Genomic DNA, 21,584 nt, shown 5'->3' on the forward strand with positions numbered 1-21,584 from the left:
AACATGCTTTTCCACCTGGTGTCGAGAGCTCCACTTAACATTAATGAGTAACTTCACTCAGTACGGGCTCGATTCAAGAAAAACATGTCGGAGTCTTGTTTTGATTGAACAAGCAAAGCAATTTATTTACAAACATACACAGGCAATAAGTGTGGCCCACGAGTCTTTCCTCACAGAGTCTTGAGTGTGCATCTTATAGCGAAGTCTTTGGGCTTGCAAACAGAAATAAGCTCAGTATTCTTTCACCTTAAAATCACCATGCTTTTCTCATTACAAGGGTTAATGTTGTGATCATTTAAACTCATATCATCAATACTTGGAGCAGCATGAAATACCTTTCCCCCCCCCCCTCTCAATCCTCTGTGGTATTATTGTCTGAGACAATTTCAAGGTAATAAAAAATAAAGTTAAAATACATGCCAAATTAATGGAACTACACTGTAATTGGTCACATTATTCATTTGAAGTAGTTTTTTTTTTAACAACTTTAGTTTTCAAATCAACAAATGCTGATTAAGTTATACGTTTGATCGAACATTGATCCCCGTCAGGATCTTGTTTAGATTTTTCTTCACCTCAGAGAGATCAGAGGTAAGGTCAAAAACAGTGTCCTTAAAGCCTGAAGGAGAATTACTTGCGCAGGTTCTGAGCCCACAACACTAGAACACCTCGCTGCCAATCAGCCGCTCAACCTGATCACGGTTTAATGTGAACGCCTCTTCAAAACTACCTTCCTGACCCCGTTATAGCACCATACATGTGCTGGCAATATGCTCTAACATAGAGCACAGGAAATTCGACACTGATAAAAGTGGGTCCTGTCTTGTCTCGTCTTGTCTGTAAGTCCAAAGCAAAGCATTTGACTGGTAGAAAATGAATGGAATACTTCAGTGAAAATAGGAAGTCCCATCTTGTCTGCAAGTACCTGTATGCAAACAATCCTTACTTGTCATGCAGATAGTTGTGGATAAAGAAAAATGGTGAATAAACCATAAGAGAGATAATCAATCCAAAAAGGTTCATTCGAATGACTTGTGTGTGTGTGTGTGCGTGGTGTTTATGAACACAGCTTATTTTTCAGGGTTAGTTCCCGAGCTCATTAAAACGGTCCATCTTCCCCTCAATGTCTCGCAATATTCAAAAAGTGCACTTTTAAGACGATTACTTGCGGGAAAAAAAGATGAGTCACTCTGAGGAAGTCCAGCCAAAAACCAGCCACTTAAAAAAATAAACATTTGTTGAAATTGTATGCAGGTCAGAAGTGCAACCAATCATACCAGAGTATACACGGAGGAGATTAATGAAAAGAGACTGATGGAAATGTTACAATCATCGGTTGCTTTAACGGAGAAATAAAGTCCACCATCAGATTCAAACAAAAACAATCTCTCTTAATCAACAAGAGAGTTCAAAAAAATAAAATACAAAAGTGAAGATGAAGACGTTAAAACATGCAATCTAGTAAAACAACCCGTTTGCAGACGGCTGAGCAACTTCTTTCAGAAGTCCCTGTAGTGAGGAAGAATGTGGAAGTCAAACAATGGAGGAACGTTTTTTAGAAAATGTGTGTCCCTTTGGCTGATGTCAGATCTCCTGAGAGGAAGGAGAGTGGGGTCGGCTGCAGATGAGTGACAGCCAGCAGTACCTTGGAGCCGTCGGACGCGGTGAGGTGAGGTGGGAGGATGGATATCGTGGGAAGCAGAGGATCAGAAGGAGAACCTGGTGGTCGTCCTCCTGATGGGTCACTAATGCTAGGAGGTCTGCAGCAGGCGTCTGTAGTGGGGCATGATCTCGTGTTCCGGCAGCTGCAAGGTTGAACTCCAACGCCACCAGGACCGGGAACTCGAAGGCTATCAGCTCTCTGCGGTTCACTCTGAACCTCTCTTCCAGTTTCTGGCAGAAAAGAGAGTCGAGATTAAATGATAGATACGTGTGATGCTGCATTCCTCATTGCTCGTCACGACACCCGCTTATTTAAAAATGATTAATAATGTGTTTCTGGAAGGAACGTCCTAAAGTCTAAATAATCCTCACGATATCTTCATTATGGGAATTTTTAGGAGCTTGACTCCTATTGGAGACAAAAGATTAGGATATCTCAACATCTGGTTCTTGACATCACGGTTTGGCGGAGCTACATTTCTGACTACACCGCAGTGATGCTCGGGAAGCAAGTGTGAAGCTTTGCCGACATCCCTCACAAGACTCCAAATGATCCGGTCCAACACCATTCACTAGATTCCCCTTTAGAGATCAGGATCTTTTCAGAGATATTGACAGTAGAGCATATCAGAAAGTACAAGTTCCTGCCCCGGTGAGTCTTTAGAAAATAAATGGCAACCTGACATTTATAGGTATTTGAAGCCACTCGACGAGCAACATCAGATCAAGTACTTGAATCAGCTTTCATGATATTGAAAGGTTATACCAACACTTGTTCTTTATATTTCAGACTGTGACTGCAATACTCTTTGCTTCTATTTTCCTAATATTCTTTTTTGTGCATTAAGGCGTCACTGTGTCCCCACCAACAACAATACCTGGCAACTTCTATGAATGTTTCTTTATGATCTGGAAGTTATTTCTGACAAACCTTTTAAGCGAGTGTTGAGACATTTAAAAAAAAAAAATCTATTTAAACTTACGTCTATCAGGTGCTTGACTTCGTGTTTCTTGAGATCGCCGCCGATCTTGGCCGCCAGAAGGACGCAAGCTCCAGCGCAGAGTTTACGATTCTGCTTGTTTAGTTTGCCTTGAAGCACAAGTTTTTCGAAGTAGACGAAAGCCATGGCCACTGTTGGTTCCTCGTAACCACATTCATCCTGGGCCAACTTTTTTATCTCCCTTTTCAAGCTGCGGGGATCGGGGGAAAGCAGAGACAATGAGGAGGAGGAGAAGAAAGAGAGAACCAATAAATAGGTTGGAAAAGAAATAGAACAGGTCATGTTGAAGTTAAATCTTGCTTAATGACACATTTGAAAAGTTTCCGTCTGTTTTACCTCCTAATCTTGCTGAGTGTAAGCCTTATGTGGGGGAATTTCTCCTTGAAGGTTTCGTTCATGTCCTTCTTGAGGTCAGAGGGTTTGACGTATTCAATGACCGTAGTCTGAAAAGGAAAACCAGAGGTGGTGTCAAGATGACCGCACTTTCGGCACTGTGCAGGGTGACTGGATCCTCACACACTAGTGTTGGATTCCACTGGTCTCACAATGAGGCTTTACCGAGAGCTGGTGTTACTCATGTCACCTAAAGGATACGTCTGCCGATACTCTAGATCTTTCTTAACAAATGGAAAGACCAGAACCAACAATGAAGTGATCCCACTAACGCATATCCAAAGCCTGATCTATCCTATTCTTCTGTGCTTAGAGCGCCATTGTTGCCCAAACACTATTAAAAAAAACGCACACACACATAAACCACACTGTTGACGTGGGTGACATGTTCCTTCACTACAATGAACATGGGCGCTGTGGTTGATGTTCAGCCAATACCACGTACGCCGTCCTGCCGCTGTAAATACTCATTAGCACAACAAATATGTATCGACCCTCTGCTGAAAATAGTCCTCAGCGAAATAATTATTTACCTCCGTTTGAGTGACGTTTGCTAAAAACTACAGTGCCCAGCTGTTAAAGCAAATTACTGAGCTTTTGGTGCTCGGGCCCCGAGTGCCACGTCATAATTTGATCTTTTCATGGGATTTGTTCAGGATAAGAACAACAGATTATCTCCAGCCTTTTCCTGTGGACACAAAACATACTTTGATTGCTGACCGAGCTTACCTATTGCCTTCATCAGGCTTCTAATACACAAGCTTTAGTGTTTGTTATAACATGCTTTGAGCACAAGGAGGGCGACCCACATTTAAAAAGAAAAAAGGGATAGTTTGAGGTACTTATCCATAGTCAGTGCATCACCTACAGTAGATGGCGGTCGGCATGACCCCAGTTTGGAGAAACGGGACAGAAGCTAAGCAATGTACAGCTGTGACTGGGGGCAGCAGCCAAATGTATTTTAGCCACCTACATTTTATTTTCACCGCTTTACCTTGCTGTGAGACTGAAGCAGTTATTATATTCTCTCTTCAAAGCCACCAGACTCCTTTCACAAAAATAGTAATTTTACTAGTTGCTTGTCTACCACTGCCATAGTTCGGATCTTAGTTAAGACCCCTGTAGAACAAAGTACATTTCTAGCAATTTGCTGAATCCACAATTTAAATGTAAGATGTTCTAGAGGAGAAACAAAAAATAAATCTTAAATGCTAGATGTGCAGGATAATTCAGATTTATTTCTGTCAACCAGGCCATCATTCCTCTTAGTAATAACAACATTCACCAGAATTCACTAAGCTCTAGGAACATTGCTGAAAAGAAGTCAGACAGGGCAATAAACCACCATGCTTGCTGTAGATGTGCATGCAGGATTATTACCAACATTTTGGCCGCACTTTCAGTTTGACTTCCAACACTTTAGCCAGATTATCTAAACCCCTTTATTTGGCTTGTTGTATTTATTTATTCACCCTCACACAGACTGGCATATTACTGAAACTGTCCATTTTACCCGACTCACACGTAACGCAACCGATTGAGTTAGATGAGGGTTACTGCAATGAGATTAAACTGCATTTAATTTTTGTTTTGTTTGTGTTCCATGTCCAAATGTCTCTGTAAATACAACACAAAAAATAAAAATATATTTCAAAAATGAATAATTAAGTGTAATTGTTTTTACAAATTATATATATATATATATATATATATATATATTTATTTATATATATATATATATATATATATATATATTTATTTTATATATATATATTATATATATATATATATTATATATATAATATATATATTTAGATTTAGATTTATTATGATATATATATTTATTATGATATATATATATTATAATATTATTTATATATACATTATGATATATATATTATAATATTATTTATTTATTATAATATTATATTTGATTATCAGTCTGTTGGTGTTTTTTTCCTAGTCAGACTTTGCTGTAGTATTGTCACTGTGTTCCCAGATCGGAGTAATTACTTTGGTGTAGAGCTGAAATCATTGGAAGAAAGTTAACTGGCAACTTAATTCATCACTTCAGACATTTTTCAAGCAAATGTGCCAAACATTTGCTGGTTCCAGCTTCGAAAATGTGCTGCTTTCCTTTGTCACATATGGCAGTAAATAAAACATCTTTGTTGTTTTTGACTTGTATCCAGAGTTATTTAAAGACGTCTCGTTAAGCTCTAGAACATTCTATAAACGTTTTTCGATATCTTTTGAAAAGTATCTGCAGATTAACAAACAATAAAATAAATTGTTAGTTGCTCCTCTACTATGGTTAAAACAGCGTTTTTCATTCAGATTCAGATTAAGTAAGGACACACTATGCAATGGTGCTATAAATATGAGGAAGACTCAATATGTAAGGTATTGCAGGCACCGCATGGAGTGTGAATAATGGCATCCAACATGAACACCACGCTGTGGATCATGAACCGTGAAGGAGAACAAATGCTTATCGATGGTCGTAGCCGCGAGAAATGAACATAAAGTAGAACAGCACTGACTTTGCGTGACAGAAATAGTCCACTGTGACCACGTCTCACACCACATATTTAATTGTTCCATGTTTCTACCCTGAGGATACTCTTACTACCCAAATCAAAAAGACACTAAACTTTTTGTTTTTAACCACATTTAAAATGACTAAAGTGAGAATGTCCTTTGCTTCCTATTCGTATTCCAAGTCATACAAGTTTCCTCAATTGCATGTAGAGTATAAAAGCTATTATTATCCCCAGTTTGAAAGTTCAACCTGTAAAATGCTGAGAATGTACCGATTCCTTTCCTGTAGTAAACACAATAGCCATTGTTGTGAGTTGCTGTTTTTGTAAATGGAGGAAGAGAGGAGAAAAAACAAAAACACACAGCCTGGCCTTGGCTTAACATTTCAACTATGTCAGTCCTTGTTGTGTATTCTGCCCGTCTGCGTAACAAAAACACACAGCCCAGGAAATAAAGAGGTGGAAGTCTAGTCAGGGTTTTTTTTTTGTCTTTTCCCAACCACATTCAAACATCTGTTCTTTTCCGGAAAAGTATGGGAGTGCTGAGATACAAACACTACCACTGGCTGTTGCTCTGGTGAAGTGGCTGCTTAATAGCTTCTGCTCACTATACAGGGACAAAGTGCATGTGTTCATTCAGGTCCCAGAAGGTGGGAGAGAGTGGGCCAGTGACCTTGCTGATTAAAAACATTCTCTTCTTTTTATAAACTGCTGATAAAACTCAAAACTGTCGAGGCAAATAAATCTTTCCCGTGTGTTATCATTCTATGTTGTGGTCAGAAAACTGAGCCCACAAGGTCCATAAATCATAAAAATAACCATTTTCAAAAAAAAGAAAAGCATCAACAGTGGGATATCCCAGGACATTTCTAGAAAAATAGAGGTGGGTCTGTTTCAGCGAATTAAGTCCTGAACGAAAATAACCTTTCTGTTCTGATCTCAAGAGGACAAGGCTGCAGTTTGCTGCAGTTATTGTTGTTCCTGGTGGTGGTGGTGTGTTAGACACAGCTAGACTACTTTCTCACCATATATGAGGGGAAGATTAAGACCCTCTTGTGTTTTCCACAAGGCCACTGCGGGTCATCCAGCAGATTGGGGTCGTACTCGCGGAAGTCCCCCAAATCATTCCCTGCCACGGGCACAAACACAACAATGGTTAAGCCACATGTTTAACATTTGCACTAATTCTTCCAATAAAATGATGGATGAGAGAAAACAAACCGCTGAGGGTGAGGAGTATGTCACATTCATAATGAAGAAGTTAAGTACTTGTTGGCAGTCAACTGACCTGTGTCCAAGCTGCTCTGGTTGCTGTTGGCTCGGCCCAAACTGAGGCTTCTATGGCTGGCGTTACGAGACTGAGAGAAGGACGAGGTGGAGTCGATGGTGTTTCTTCGACCACCCAGCGCGTTGGTGGGATACAGGAACTGAGTGTAGGACACAGTCTGCAGACACAGGTGCAGTTATAATGTTTCACAACAGCCCTTGTATTAATCTAGCAGGTTGAATAGGTACAATACATCTTTTTCACAGCAGCATTTTTGTCAAAACAGGAAAAGCACAGGTGGGACCAATAACATTAAAAGTGGTCAGTTTCAATAAGTGTTGCAGAATATAAATCATTTATTATAATAAATCAGATAAAAACTGTGTTGATTCACTACATGTGAAACACACAAGTGTTGTTGATACCAAAGAACCAGTGCAATGTTTAAAACAACCCGTTGTATATATATATTGTCCTCTTTGTCAAACTGTTAAATGGTTCACCTTGGCCATTTAAAAAATATATATATTTTATTAAGCAGCTGAAATGCAGTTTAGTTTTCAGTGTAACTTTGTTTTTTTCATTTGTACCTTTGTTCATTTCAAAACACTGAATGTGAGTAAATCATGTACACATACTACTAATTATACTAAATACTGAATACTGCAATTGTACTCACAATAGAACATTATACACCATTACTATTGTGTGCACCGGCTTTCCCCCCCCCCCTTATAAATAGTTACAGTAAGTATCATATTTATCTTGTCATCAATAATAACGATTACATTCCCCCTCCACACATCATATTTCTGCTGGCATCTCACCTTTCCATCGGCTCCTAGCTCCACCCCCTCCAGCCCGATCACCATCTCCTTGGCACTGACGCCTCCCGACGGGTGCCGCTGACGCCCTCCTCCTTCCAGCTTGACTTCCCTAATGAGCACAAGACCTTTAGAGCTTTCACCGCACACACGAACCTCACAGCTTGGTTTTAACTCCCTTCCCTTTCCTTAACCTTCTCGCTGAGGCCTGTTCTAGCTCACTTCCACATCTCTACCTCACAGATGGGCCCTGTATTGATCTGCGCTCATCAGCTGGCCTACTTTCTGTAATTGCCTGTGTATTTGGGTGCATCAGAGGGTAATCAGAAATAAAGAGCACCCTAGGGAGGGGAAGGATGGAGGGAGAGTACAGTTTCTTTCTAGCTGGCTGGTTCAGCAGCTGCCTCACCAGTGCCTGGAATGCCGTACTGCTGGGGGAGATTTGCAGGAGGTCAAATGCTCTGCTGAAGTGGAAAACTGCTGGAGACTTAAGTGTGTCAGTGGAGCAAACAGCGGGCGAGCCCTCATCTGCACACAATTTGTATTGGCCGAATAGAGATCTGTATTTTATGTGCAAACTAAATAGTAAAATATACTAATTAAATGATTTAACTTCACTTTGATGATAATGGGTCACTGCCAGTAGAGGCTGAGGAGTGTGTGCACTAGAGCTGCACAATTATAGCCAAACATTCTTCTTCACCTGAACTCTACTCTGGACTGCAGCCGCAACAATAAAGAAGGTTTTTCTGTGAGCAGAGCATTAACACAGTCCATCATGGTTATTTAAATTGTGGGAAGCCAAAAATGATGATCACGTTTAATATTTGATTAATTGTGCAGCCCTGGTGTGCAGTGACAACGAAGAAGAACGTGCCTGCAGCTCACTTTATTCTCACTTTGCCATACTGAATAACGGATACCAAAGAGGTAATGGCAAGCAGAAATAGAGTTCCTGAGATTTCTTCATGTGCTGAAATGTCTCTTGGACAGCAGATATTAAATGGTAACACTGTCTTGTTTTTGCTTTTTTTACTTATCCCTTAGCTTCCCTAGGTCAGTAATGCTTTCTGTTTAAAATGGTGCCCAGTAAACTAGAAGAAATGACACAGAGGGCCCTCACATGACTCCCCCAGTGTTTTGATGACATGCAAGGCCAATCTGTTATAATGAAAACAGTGTTATTTGGCAGACAGGCACGTCAGGACACATTGTTGACAGATGCATCGTAGACATGGAGATCCCCAAGCAGCAGACGTCTCACAGAACAGAAGAGATTAAATAAATAAAAAGGGACGGAAAAGCTTTCTTCGGAGAGCTCTAAAAAAAAACACAAAAGAAATATAAGTTGCCGGCTTCAGTTTGCTGAGAGTAACGGAAAGAAATGAAAAGGAAATGATAAGAAAAGCTTGCTATTGCTTAGTAACATGCATGAATAGGAATCTCTGGTTTCAAATATCTCAATGTTAGTAGTGTTATAATCTATGCAAAGTGCTCATCATGCTCTGCAAACTCTTTCTAGCGTCAAGCTAACTATATTAGCTAAGATAGTCTTGACCCTAGCTGCTTTGCTACCAAATACTTTACAGCTCACATAAACAGTTTAAAAGTTGGCTTGACTGGCGTGTAATAATATTCCCCCGCAGTCTGGCCCAAGCTTCACCAATAACACTAAATTTATGAGCGTCGGTAAATTATACTTTATTAATCCCTGCGAGGAAATGTGTCCTCTGCATTTCACCCATCAAACCTTTTACCCAGGAAGCCAACTTTTTTTACTAGACTCCAATTTCTAGGAGCGTTACCTAACATGCATGTCTTTTAGGGTCAGAGAAACTTAAGTATATGAGGAAACCCATGCCAACAGAGGGAGAACATGCAAAGTTTACACAGAGAAGCCACAGTCTGAAGGTTCGAACCCAGAACCATCAAGCTGTCACGAGACAGCGATGTCACATAAACCGACAACGAGAAAGCAAATAAGTGCATTTCCCAAAATGTCAAAAACACTCCTTTGAGCTAAATGATTTTGTGTTTTAACTGTAGGAGAATTGTCTACATGTTACATCAGCAAAAGTTGTTTCTGGCCATACACATCTGCACTGCAAACGTGGCCCTTTTTGTCCTCTAGTAACCTTAAAGACAGAGAGAAGAAAGAAACTACATGCAATCAGCAGTTTGGGCCCAGTCGTCTAATAAAATGTTGTTTTGCAGTTACAGCACTTAAATGAGCCAGACAAAGTCTAATGTTGAACTGTCAATTAACAGCCATGAGCAGCCAGATGTGTATATTGTATAGCCCTGGGACTTTATTAACCCTTGACCTTGCACTGATTGGCTGGCTTTGGGATTTCCACAAATGGATTGAGCCTTTTCTGCTCCTCACTAAGCCCCAGTGTGAAGCTTTCCTTTCTGTGCATTGCGTTCACTGGTGTTTATCTGTCCCTTTTCTCTTTCACTTCCTCAAAAACATATTGTTTAATGTGACCATGTCGTACCAGAGCTATCCCCATGCAAGCCCGGCGGGTTCCCATTACAAAATTAAACAAACATCTACAGATAAGCAGAGAAGTTTTCTGTTCTAGCACCAATAAATGTAAACTCTTAAAAACAAGGCAAAGATTAAACAAAAGTGGTTCATTAGAAACTGCCATGAGCCGTGTGCAGGGCTCACAGCAGAAACTCCGGTCTGCCAGCGTCGTGGATAATTAGACCAGTTGACAACACGTGAAAATAATTCAAGAGTTTCTAAATATAAAAAAAAAAAAACCAGGAACCCCCGGGAAAGGTGAGACTTAAATGCTAAAACAGCAAAGCCAGCGACAGTTGTAACAGACAGAAATGGGTTGATTGAACAAAAAGGAAGAGTGGCTCGAAGCCACCTGAGCCATTATGGGGAAAAGCAATACAAGCATCAAGCACTGGGCAACAATATAGTCTAGTTATATAGGAAATTAAGCCTTTGAAGCCCATTTCAGCCCACTGATTATTTATTTATCAAACCTTAAGTGGTAAAAATGCATCCACCAAAACCAACCCTTAGAAATGTATGCACCATTCAGGAGGAGAGTACATCCACAGAAAAAAAGAGCGATGAGAAAACAAAGGGAAAGAGGGAGCACAGGCTGGAGGAGGTTACAAAGTTCGGCATGCTGTAGGATACATACCCTGCTTGGCTACAATCTCGATAGGGCAGGACAGAAAATACACTATAGAAGGATCTTCTGCCACTGATAAGGACTATCCTATAAAAACAAAAATGGTAAAAAAGCTAATCAATATCTATCTGACAAGATCCACAGGTTAAAGTTGGAGCGAGTGTGCAGTAAAAATAAGAATGAAGAGAACGAGCTGAAACTTCAGTATGAGTGTGTGTGTGTGTGTGTGTGTGTGTGTGTGTGTGTGTTGTTCTGTAGTATTGTAGCATGTTGTCAGTGTTTCGGGAGCAACAATGATGCATTTCTGTTGCATTGTACTTGTGGAAACATGCATATAGTATCCAATCGGAGAGGTTTCCCAGTGAGATGACAGCAGTACACAGCGTAGAATACTTTAAAGGTTCAATGTGTAAATTCAGAGCCACCTGCTCCTTTAGTTGTCCTGTGTAATGCCCGTCTGTCAGTCAGCAAAAACTCTGAGAGCCGGTCAAAACGCTGCTGTCTTATAATCTTCACGTGGGGCTGATCCATCTGTGTTTACTGGGGACTAATGTTAATCGGGGGCTGTAGTCTGTGTAACGTTATATTAGTTTGTTTATTGGACTAAATCCAAAGTGGCAGAAACTAGAAAACTTTGAATGTAATCCAACAAGCTATAAAACAGACACAGAACACGGCTGTAATATTTACAAGCGAGTCAGACAGCTGCACTTCTTCTCCCTCTGGTCTGAGGGCAGACTGGAGCTACAGCGACTCACTATCACCTCTAGAGGAACAAGTGGTATTACAGGACTGGAGCTAGTCAGTTCATTTCAGTAGATATCTCTGCAACACAATACGAAGACGTCTTCGACATAACGTCAACACCGATACCTCTTCACATTCTGTTGATGATGTTAAGTAATTGTTTTAATGTTTTAAGTGCTGGCATATCATACACATTGAACCTTTAAGTAACACTACAACAACCTCAAATTACTTATTTTAATAGCTGCATCTCACAGACACGTGATGGAGCTTACTACTCAGGATATAAAAGACACCAGAGTCACAACATGTTTCAGTTAATGCACAAGCATTTCTTCTTAATAGTGTGAAAAATCCGGCTCATATGACGAAAAACATGTTTACCTATCAGGAGTCCTAATTTAACTGGAACTATAGAGTATAGGAGATATAGTTGTACTAACTATCTACCCTTCTACACGCAACAATTCAACTGGATAACCATTTTCTCAGAAAGCACCAGAACTGCACTCTGCATCACAAAACCCACTAACTCAATTAGATTTCAAATCCAAAGAATGTGACATTGATAACGATGAAAGTCACCGGAGCAGTAAACACTTCCTGGCTCTCCTGGCCTAGATTAAATAACAACACATCAACATTAACACCGCTGTCATTTCATTTATATTTAGGGGTTTGTGTAAACTGTGACACAATGACATGTGATTTAGCTTGCAGTAGTCATTTCATTGTAACAGTGATCAAATAAGCTTTAAATTGAATTAAATCAGGTTCTAGTCCGTGTGAATGGACAGGTTTCTCAATCGATTACGTTTCATTTAAGAGTCAGAATGCCATGCAGTGAATGGGCCTGGCCCGCTCGCCTACGATGTGGCTTGTAATGTGAGAAACACACAAACTGCAGTTCATTGACTGGGGCAGTCTGCCACTATCCACTGAGGACTTGTATTGACTGAGGGATTGCGTTGTTTGCCTTCATACCTTCCATTGCGCATATCATGTTGCCTCATGTTTTTTATGAAGTGGATCTTCTTGAAGCTCTTTGGTCGGGGTGAACCCGATAGGGTTCGGCATCTAAAATGTAAAAACAAAACACAAAACATCAGTACCTCAAAACACAGAGACACTTTGCCAGCGGGATACATTACAGTGAGCAGAGTGTATCATCAGTGACAAATACAGTAGCAGACAATGTGAACGGTATGTCTGTGCAGTTTACTACCTGCGAAGAGGAGCATTCTCCTCAATGTCTTCTAGCGTTTCAAGCGAAGAGCGCTGAGAAATGAGTCTTCGTCTGGGAAGATGGACAAAGGGGAGGTTTGAAGTTAGGGGATATGAAGAGACATCATCATACCAAACACAGGACCAACTGTCCTTCTGCAAATAAAATGCTTTTTAGAAGAACTGAATCCTCATAGTGATCTCTTTTTATTTGGGCGAACACAGACACATGGCTCATTGCAAAGCAATTTGATTAAAAGGCACAACACTAAATCAAACTCAATTCCGCAGCACAGCAATACCTACAATGGCAAGAGTGGGCACTGAAAAATCAATCAGTTTCCTCACATATTGAGGTCAGTGCAGCTTTTAGAATAAAACAAGGCATTCAGCTGTACTTTAACACAACACGAGAAACTGAATACCGTTTTCCAACGATAAACGATTGGTACAAAACCTTTCCCGTTATCTTTGTTTGAGGACTAAAAGCATTTTTAACCCTTTTTTTAATTTAACAAAAAAAAGTTAAACTGCTCTCTGCTCAAGTATAAGTATCCTAAAAAGTTTTAGAAAGTCTGATCAGAAAAATCTGATCAAAGAAAATAACCAACCTAAGAATTTGACGGTGCATTCGATGCCTCCTTTTGATACTTAACACTTTTCAATACTCGATGCCAAGGACACATTTCGGTTAGTTTTTAAAAAGCATTCGAGTTTGTTCTAAAGACATGGAACAAAAGTATGTGTGTGTGTGTGTGGTCACTAAAGGCCTTGGAACAAAAGGTCAAACAATGTTGTGAAATGATCACAGCTTCCGTCTGTTCTGTTACAAAAGCAAGTCGAGTTATGACAGAGTGTGTGGTCAATCATCACTCCTCAATCTTACGTATTTCACAGAGAATTTTCCAGGATCAGATCCGCTATGAGGATAAGGAGCTGGCTCGGCAAACACTTTGTGTAACACATTTTGTCACATATGGCCTTTATTTCACACTAGTTGCACGACTCAACAGGCTAATTCTGCTGGGCCACTTTTATATGATCGGCTGCCAGTTTAAGAAACAATCCCACATGTGATAGCTAAGTATGCCTGAGCTGTTCCAAAGTGAGGTTGTAATTGTATATTTAGCACCACAATAACAACATAATCCAACTCCTTAATCAGCCTTACAAAGTGGCCACATTTAAAAACTGTGGAAATTAACACATTAGTGGTCAAATAACAAAAAACGTGATTCATTTTCACAAGGCGTCAATCTGTCAAGTACTAAATAAATCTGCAGCAGAGTCCAAACAAATGTCTGTTCCCACCATGCATACTGTAGATCATCATGGACTGTGAAGTTCTTTTCACAATTCACAAAAAGGTTTGCGATGCTGTGGACCCTGCGAGATAACACCTAGCTGATGACGCTCGCCCTCCTCTTCACTGAGCCTTTCAGCCAAGAGGTGGAGACAGACAACGGAGCGTAAAGCAGAGTGGCTGGTTAATAAACGACAGAGCAGGAGCACAGATTAACAAAAGATGACTTCGTCCTTGAAGGTCTCCCGGGGTTTAAACCAACACAAGCGGAGTGAGCAGTGTATGCCGGAGGAGACGGGGTGAGATAAGTGTTTACATGACGAGCCAGACTGTTGGAAACCGCGAGCCATTATACTGGCTAACCTTCTGCACTGCATATTATGACCCTAATGATCATAAACTGGAAGGAAGAACATTAAGCTCTGATAAAGAGCATGACCAGAACATGTTTTAGTCCGAATGAGTAGATCAATGGGCAAACTGACATGGTTGTAATGAAGGGGCGTGACCTCTGCCCGACAGTCAGACCAATGGGATCATGTGATTTAAGGTCCGTCTGATGGAGGAGATAGCGTGGCTGATAACGATCGGAGACTAAAGATAGTGTAAGAGGACAAGGCTTCTAGCTTTCTCATGATGGTGCATCACTTCATACCTGAAACTACTTTTTGTCAAATGAAGCTTTTAGAACAATTTCGGTCTTAAGAAAACATTTCCATGATGTCATGCTTCTGTATTTTCATGTACTTACTTATGGGACTTACTTACATCTCACACACACACACACACACACACACACACACACACACACACACACACACACACACACACACAGAATGAGTTATCTTTGCTGTAATCATCCCTCTTGTCCACATCAGCCTTAAAAGCGATCACTTCTTAGCATAAATTGAGAAATCAACTGTTCTTGTTCTGAGCAAAAATGAATCTTAACAAGTTGGTATCTTCCAAAGTAACTGTCTTTTAAGTACAATTTCTTTGCAGAGCTGAAGTGTGGGGATAGAAACACAAAGATGGGATTTCGCACTAAAATGCTTGCACATTTGGAAGCTTTATTTCACTAACGTTGACGACTGGAGTCTCCAATAAACTACTGCAGCTGGATTTTTGCAGGAAAAGGAGGAATGCACAGTAGATTTTGTCCCATCTCTTGCAGTGCAGGCGTGATCGCCTTACAGCTAGTCCATACTACAGTGACCAATACCTCTGAACGTACATACAGGCATTAGAGTTGTATTAAAACTGACAGAAGAATCCAAACCTGTCCTTTAACTCTGCAAAGAGTGTTACCCTAATGTACACTCATTCTGTGCCAAAGAAGAAATAACCTCTTATTGTAGCCATCTGTTTCCATTCTGGGTGACGCTTTGTCATTTTTCCAGTTCAAATCCCAGTAAATTGTTACTGATCTTCAAAAATCATTCACCATTTGGCTCAAAGAGCATGTTTCCAGTTCACGAAAACACCGCTGAACTGTGAGGACTTTGACCCAGACACTGTAGATGAACAGCAGCAGCGGGACGTGTTTTTAATGCAAAAGATGTTTTCCAGGCCTCTACAAATCCTGGAAACAATAACACTGTCCAAGCCACTCATTCACCTCAGACCCAACTCCTACCAACCAGGGGTAGAACAGTGTGTTTCTACCCAGTTTGACATTAACAGGGCCTGGTCAGGAGCTTCAAAGAAGCCTCAATATAAATCAGTGGCAAAAGGAGCAACAATAAGCATCCCTCAGTAGCTCCGACACAATCCCAGCTACTGTCAAGTGATTTGACTTTAGCATGTTTCATAAACGGACTCCATGTACCATTAAGCTACTTCTACAGCGACGCGATGACATCCTCTTGCAATGAGAACGTTTAAAAAAAAAAAAAGCTATTGACAATCGTGTCCAGCAGTGCCATGCAATGAGCTATAAAACTCAAGTGGACTATTTAGATGTGGCGATTAAACAGTTTCACACGTACGCCCTGTTGGCAGCCTGCCACAGGACATAGTCTTCCATTTGAGAGGAAATAAATGAAATGTTTTCCGGACTTCTTCACACAGATACAGCCCAGACAAACGTAAATGTGATTATTGTGATTAAAAAACATTAATCCAGTCAGAGCAGTTCAGCCTGTCTGATCCTCCAAACACACCGGGAGTACGAATGGGATGCATCAGCAGATTTGAAAAATAAATGGGGGGGGGGGAGCGCTGAAGAACAGAGATGAAGTGTTAACTGTTCAGGGTGAGAAACAGAACGAGTCATAATGTGGAAATTTAAACTGAATGAAGAAAACATGCTTGTGACTCCATCGTATACTTGAAGTGGGTTTCTCTCACCGGCTTTTCTGAGTGTTTGGTGACCGCTCAATGGGAAGGAAATTGAAGCGTTCTTATATAATTCTGCGATTATGCCAACCATGACCTCAGCGAACAACAATCAACCTCATAACCAGAAGTGTGTGACCCAATCGCACAAAACTCCACAGGACCATTATAATGGCTTGTGCTGCTTGTGCTCCAGCCACAGCTGCCTCGTGAAAAACAATTGTGTTAAAATACTGTTAAGTATATGATGACTCGGCACTACCTAACGTGATAGGAACGTAGCTAAAAGGAGGACATAAGAAGCCCTGGGTATTTTTGTTTTTTTAAGGGGGCAAGAATGAAATTGAAAATAGCTCTACACCTTAGGCAGACAAGGCCAGACGGTAAGAGGTATGCTATATTTAAAAAGCTGCAGCTCTTGGAGTGCCGATTCATGACGGATGAAGGCTGAGGAGTGGAATGAAAAAGCTGAATATGAAATCATCCATCATTTGCATGCATTAGATTCTGACGAAGATATGGTCAAATGCAGCTCCGGCCTGAGAAAGTCTGTTTTGGCAGCAACATCAGAGGCTTTGCGACCTCCTGAATGGGAGCAGGACTGAGGGCCAAAAGTCTGAGGGGAGAGTGTGTCTGCGATGCCCCTGGGAGAGGAAGTGGAGGACAGAAAATACAGAGCGGAGAGCCAGGCTGCTTCTCAGAAAGCCTGGGCATCCTGCCTCTCCCAGCCAGGGACCTCTGGACACGTTTCCACCAGCTGCCCTCAAAAAAAACAAACCAGCCACTGTGCAAGAGCGCTCGTCTGTCTGCGCGCCGGTGGAACACGGCCACGCTCCATCAACAGGTTGCTTACCTCTCAACGTTAGAATTCATTTCGTGTGGACATGCTCCAAGCACATTCTAAAAGCAGGGTACAGTCAGGATTTAATACTTCATATGCAATTTACTGACCGAGCAGGAGAACGGATGTGTACAAATGAGTTGCCACACTGTGGCTCGGGCTGGGTGTTGAACCTCAACTTCCTATTTGGTACCAACCGAAATGTCTCCGTAGCACAAAGTATTGAACCCTGACGAGTACTGAAAGCTGACACAGAATGTTTTGAGAACACAGTTTTATGAGTTAAATCCTCAGTTTGCCACCTTTTTGACATTTAGCATTTGAGAAATTTGGCCACGTTTGTTGCATGGACAAATGTTTTGCTTTGTTGCAATGTTGATTAAAGTAATAAATAATTTGTGTATCCGCCCCGTCATTTGGTTCAGCTCCAAAATTAAACGGGTTCTTACTTTGACCCCTGCTACACCCTTCCACCACGTTTCAAAAACATAACCCCCTTGGTAGAGGACACAGACACACACAGACACACACACACACACACACTTCAGGTTTACCACCATGTGTAACTATCTGAACCAGAAGTTCATTCTTGTACACCGCAGTTGTGAGAATAATCTCACCACACGGTTCTTTTAGCATTTGTTCTGGAAGCATTTGATCTTATCACATGATTTTCCTCAGCAGATGAAGTTTGCCCAGCTGTCATGGAATTGTACTTTTCTTTTTTCCCTTTCTCATTTTTCTGAGCACTTTAAGGGTTTAAGGACTCAAAAGTTGAAACTCAAGAACAGCTCATTTTGGAACTTGTGGCGAGAGACTGTTCTGTCAACTGCTGTTTCCAAAGATCAAGAATAAACTTTCAATCTAGTCTTTTAGGTTACGTCAACATTAACAGGAGGTCCTTTAAGTGCTGAGGAAAATGGAAATTCTTCATCTTTAACTCCATGACAACTAGGCAAACACCATCTGCTGAGGAAGAGTGTGTGATATGATCCAAAACTCCAGGAAAGCTACTAAATTGCTCTGTGGTGAGGTTGTTTTGTCAACTAATGTTAACTTTATTTAGAGCCTGTGTTTTCGCTTCAACTCTGCTGCAGTGGATGGTGTTGTAATTGTCAGGGGATTGTGATTTTTAAATGATTAATGGTGTCTTTAGAGTTATATAACATCTTGAATCCTTCACTATCAAAAAGTACAAATGAAGACTTCCGGAAGCTGTTAGTTTGGCAGTGCAATTTCCATGAGGTCAGGAAGGGGAACTAAATGCTTATCGAGTGTTTCACCATGAAGCAGAGTTTCCTGAGAAGTCTGGCAGAGACACCAGAGGGAGGAGAAGATTTGATTAAGTGGAAGGCTCTGAGTGGACAGCAGAGCAGAGAGGATTTGACATTGACAGAAGATTGTGACAGTGAGAGAACCATGAGACGACTGTTACTGACAGTTGTCCTGCTGCGACGTGAGACCCTCCGAACTCTCCTCGAGCCTCCAGTGTGAAGACAAGAGAGAGACAATAAAAAAAAAAAAGACATCCACATGAAGCAGCAAGGCCCTGTAGCTTATGTAGTTGAACAGGGGTGTAGCGTTACAGGAAGTTAACATCACGCTGAGGAGATGGAGACTATCACTAAAAATAATCTGGAGGTATATTAAATTTAACAAAGAGCATGTGCACAAGTAAGAAAGAAAGAAACTGCCCAGTTCCCTCTCTTGGGAAACTATGTTACAGCTCCACAGCTGTTGGACCTCTGATCCTACAGCAGTATCTATCCCTGTAAAGACCAACAACCACCTGCATGCAGTAAATAAACAAACAGCTGAACTTTACTTTCTATTTCTGGGTGCAGGCAGACACCGTTGCTGAGAACCGAAAGCACCGTAATAAGAAATACTGCAAGGAACATGTTCATTCATTCAGTGACCTGCTTAATGTGGAAACAAAACAAACACTTTGTGCATTGGAAGATCAATATAAAAGCTGTTCATTATGGGTCCCACCTTTACTTAATAACCGATGCTCCAACATGAGAAATGTACAAAGAAACCTGACAATCTACTAATGTGTAATAAATGAAACAATAATCTGGTCGATACTGTAGGCTGGCAGTGAATAACAAAATAGCTGCAATGGGTTCTTCGGTGGCACCTTATGTTAGATAAGATTAATGGGCCTATGCTACATGATTTTTGAAAATATTGATAGTTGTCTGCAGGACTAATAAATGAGTTGAGCAAACATGCATGGGGACTGACTGTTCCTATGCATGTCTCCTATGATTCGTTTGGAAGAGGGGCATGGTTAAGTGTTTTAGTTTGCTTGCTTATGATGACATCGATGTACAAGCCTGACTGTGCAGATCCCGCACACACGCTTTTCACCTTTAACATCACCGTACTACATGTTCCCAAAAACACCAGACATCGTTGTTCACTGTTACCTTGATCTCTGCAGCTCTATGGCAGAGTTGGCTATCTGTCCGCCCTCCAGGCTGTAGTTCTGGGAGCTTTGCCTGGAGTAAGGTGCAGGTAGGATACCCTGAGTGTACGTCTGCAGCCTCCCTCTAGTAGATGCTGGCACCGCGGAGAACGGCGAGCTGAAAGTCGAGGGCAAGAAAGCGTCGCCCTCCGAGTCTGTACCCGCCGAGGCAGCAGCGGGACCCGTCCCGAAACTGGCCCGACTGCTGGCGAACAGAGCCTGGTTTGCAAAAGCGAGCGCCTGCGCGGCCGTGGTCGCCGCTGCCGCCGCCGCAGCAGCAGCTGCAGCCCCGTACACCGAGCGCTCCGGAGAAACCAGGCTCTGACTAGTCCTAGCTTCAAGAGAGTCGTCCTCTTCGTTTTGATTGTCTGCATCGTCTTGCACGGGTCGTCCATCCAGAGAAATGTTGCTGAGAAAAGACAACGCCGCTTGCCTCCTCCTCGGGTCTATGCGTTTCCGCGTATGCTCGATACTGGAGTGCTTGATCTGTAGTGTGGTTGTGGATGTGTTGCTGCTCGTGGCAGCCGCCATGGTCCGTTTCCAGTGATCCGAGTCCCCGCAGCAGCGATTCTTACCTTGCTGACATTAATATGGTGTTAATCGTGCTTGTGTTGGTTGAATGGTAGTGGCCTGTCTTTTTAAGTACATGCGCTTGACTGGGTGAAAACAGGGAGGTCACGTGTGTGCAGTATTGTGGCAGCACAGGGAAAATTTGGACCAATAGGCTGTCAGGAATACTTGAGTTTGTTTTTTTCTACCTTTTCCTGACTGCTGAAAGCTCCACTCGCTCGTGTAACAGTGTATGCCAACATTACATAAACACAAGCACGGTATCTCATAAACAGCCTGACTCGCAGAATATTAGTCTTTAAGCATAATAGTGACGTTTTCCAACACATTCCTACAAGAAGGAAAAAAAAACTTTGCAGCTTTCTGCATTTAAAATGTCACTGAAGCATGGCGAAAGAGCTGCTTGCTGCTTCGTCAGTGCGCAGGAGCAGATGTGTGCACCATGATCAATGTGCGGTGACAAAATAGGGCCTGGTTCAGTTTGTATTGAGAAAATAGATCATTTTCTGAACTGTACAAGTCAGCATCTCTGCAGCAATTGCGCCATCTTTCTGCTTGACATGCATTACGTGTGCTGTATTCCCCCCCACATAACTCATTAAATATGCCATCTAGAGGTTTGTTGGTGACACAACCACAGTAGTTTGTGCAGGGGCAGGCCCAACAAACACTTTCTGCTTCGGACAATGTTCTGAAAAACTCAGCCAAACGTTTAAATAACCTTCAGGAAACCTTTAGGGGATTCTTCCTGAAGGTTGTTTCAATCATTTAGAGAATGTGTGACGTTTTTGGTTTTGTTCAATTTTTAAATAACCTTTAGGGAACACGTTTTGATGAAGAGTTCAAGAGATAATTAGGCGTTTGCATTGTAATTGAGGATGTATTAATGTATTATATATGCTTATATACATTTCTCAAATTTAAGATAACTTTGATCCCAGAAGGGAAATTCACAGCCTTGTGGGGAATGCTGTTCATTCTCCAAATTAATTACAACGTTGTATGACAAAATGTGTTTGTTGTTTGCTATTCTGTAAATACAGTGATAAATGCTCCCTGCCATGGATGGGGGGCCCTGGGGAACAAATGTGTTCCTGAGCAACCAACGACTCCTGTTGACCCCTCTCGTATACCCTGTTTCCATGTTCTCACCAAATACATGTAGTGCAAGCAGCAGAACACACATGGCAGCTTACTAATTAAAAACATGCTTGAAAATTGTATTAGGGCTTACTGTGCGTCAG

At 41.4% G+C, this 21,584-nt stretch overlaps 1 protein-coding gene across 1 annotated transcript; it reads right to left on the reverse strand.

The window, feature by feature from the left end:
• Window positions 1-1,610: 1,610 nt before the first annotated feature.
• On the reverse strand, window positions 1,611-20,432 carry cables1 (Cdk5 and Abl enzyme substrate 1). The gene is given in 11 exon segments (XM_029454103.1): window positions 1,611-1,814; window positions 1,816-1,893; window positions 2,646-2,853; window positions 3,000-3,106; window positions 6,622-6,725; window positions 6,885-7,041; window positions 7,691-7,799; window positions 10,855-10,932; window positions 12,577-12,669; window positions 12,818-12,889; window positions 19,733-20,432. Coding segments are annotated over 11 exon segments (1,638 nt in total). The 5' UTR covers window positions 20,302-20,432; the 3' UTR covers window positions 1,611-1,751.
• Between the last annotated feature and the right edge of the window lie 1,152 nt (window positions 20,433-21,584).

Source organism: Cottoperca gobio, chromosome 17 (genome assembly GCF_900634415.1).
Source record: "Cottoperca gobio chromosome 17, fCotGob3.1, whole genome shotgun sequence".
Taxonomy (NCBI): domain Eukaryota; kingdom Metazoa; phylum Chordata; class Actinopteri; order Perciformes; family Bovichtidae; genus Cottoperca; species Cottoperca gobio.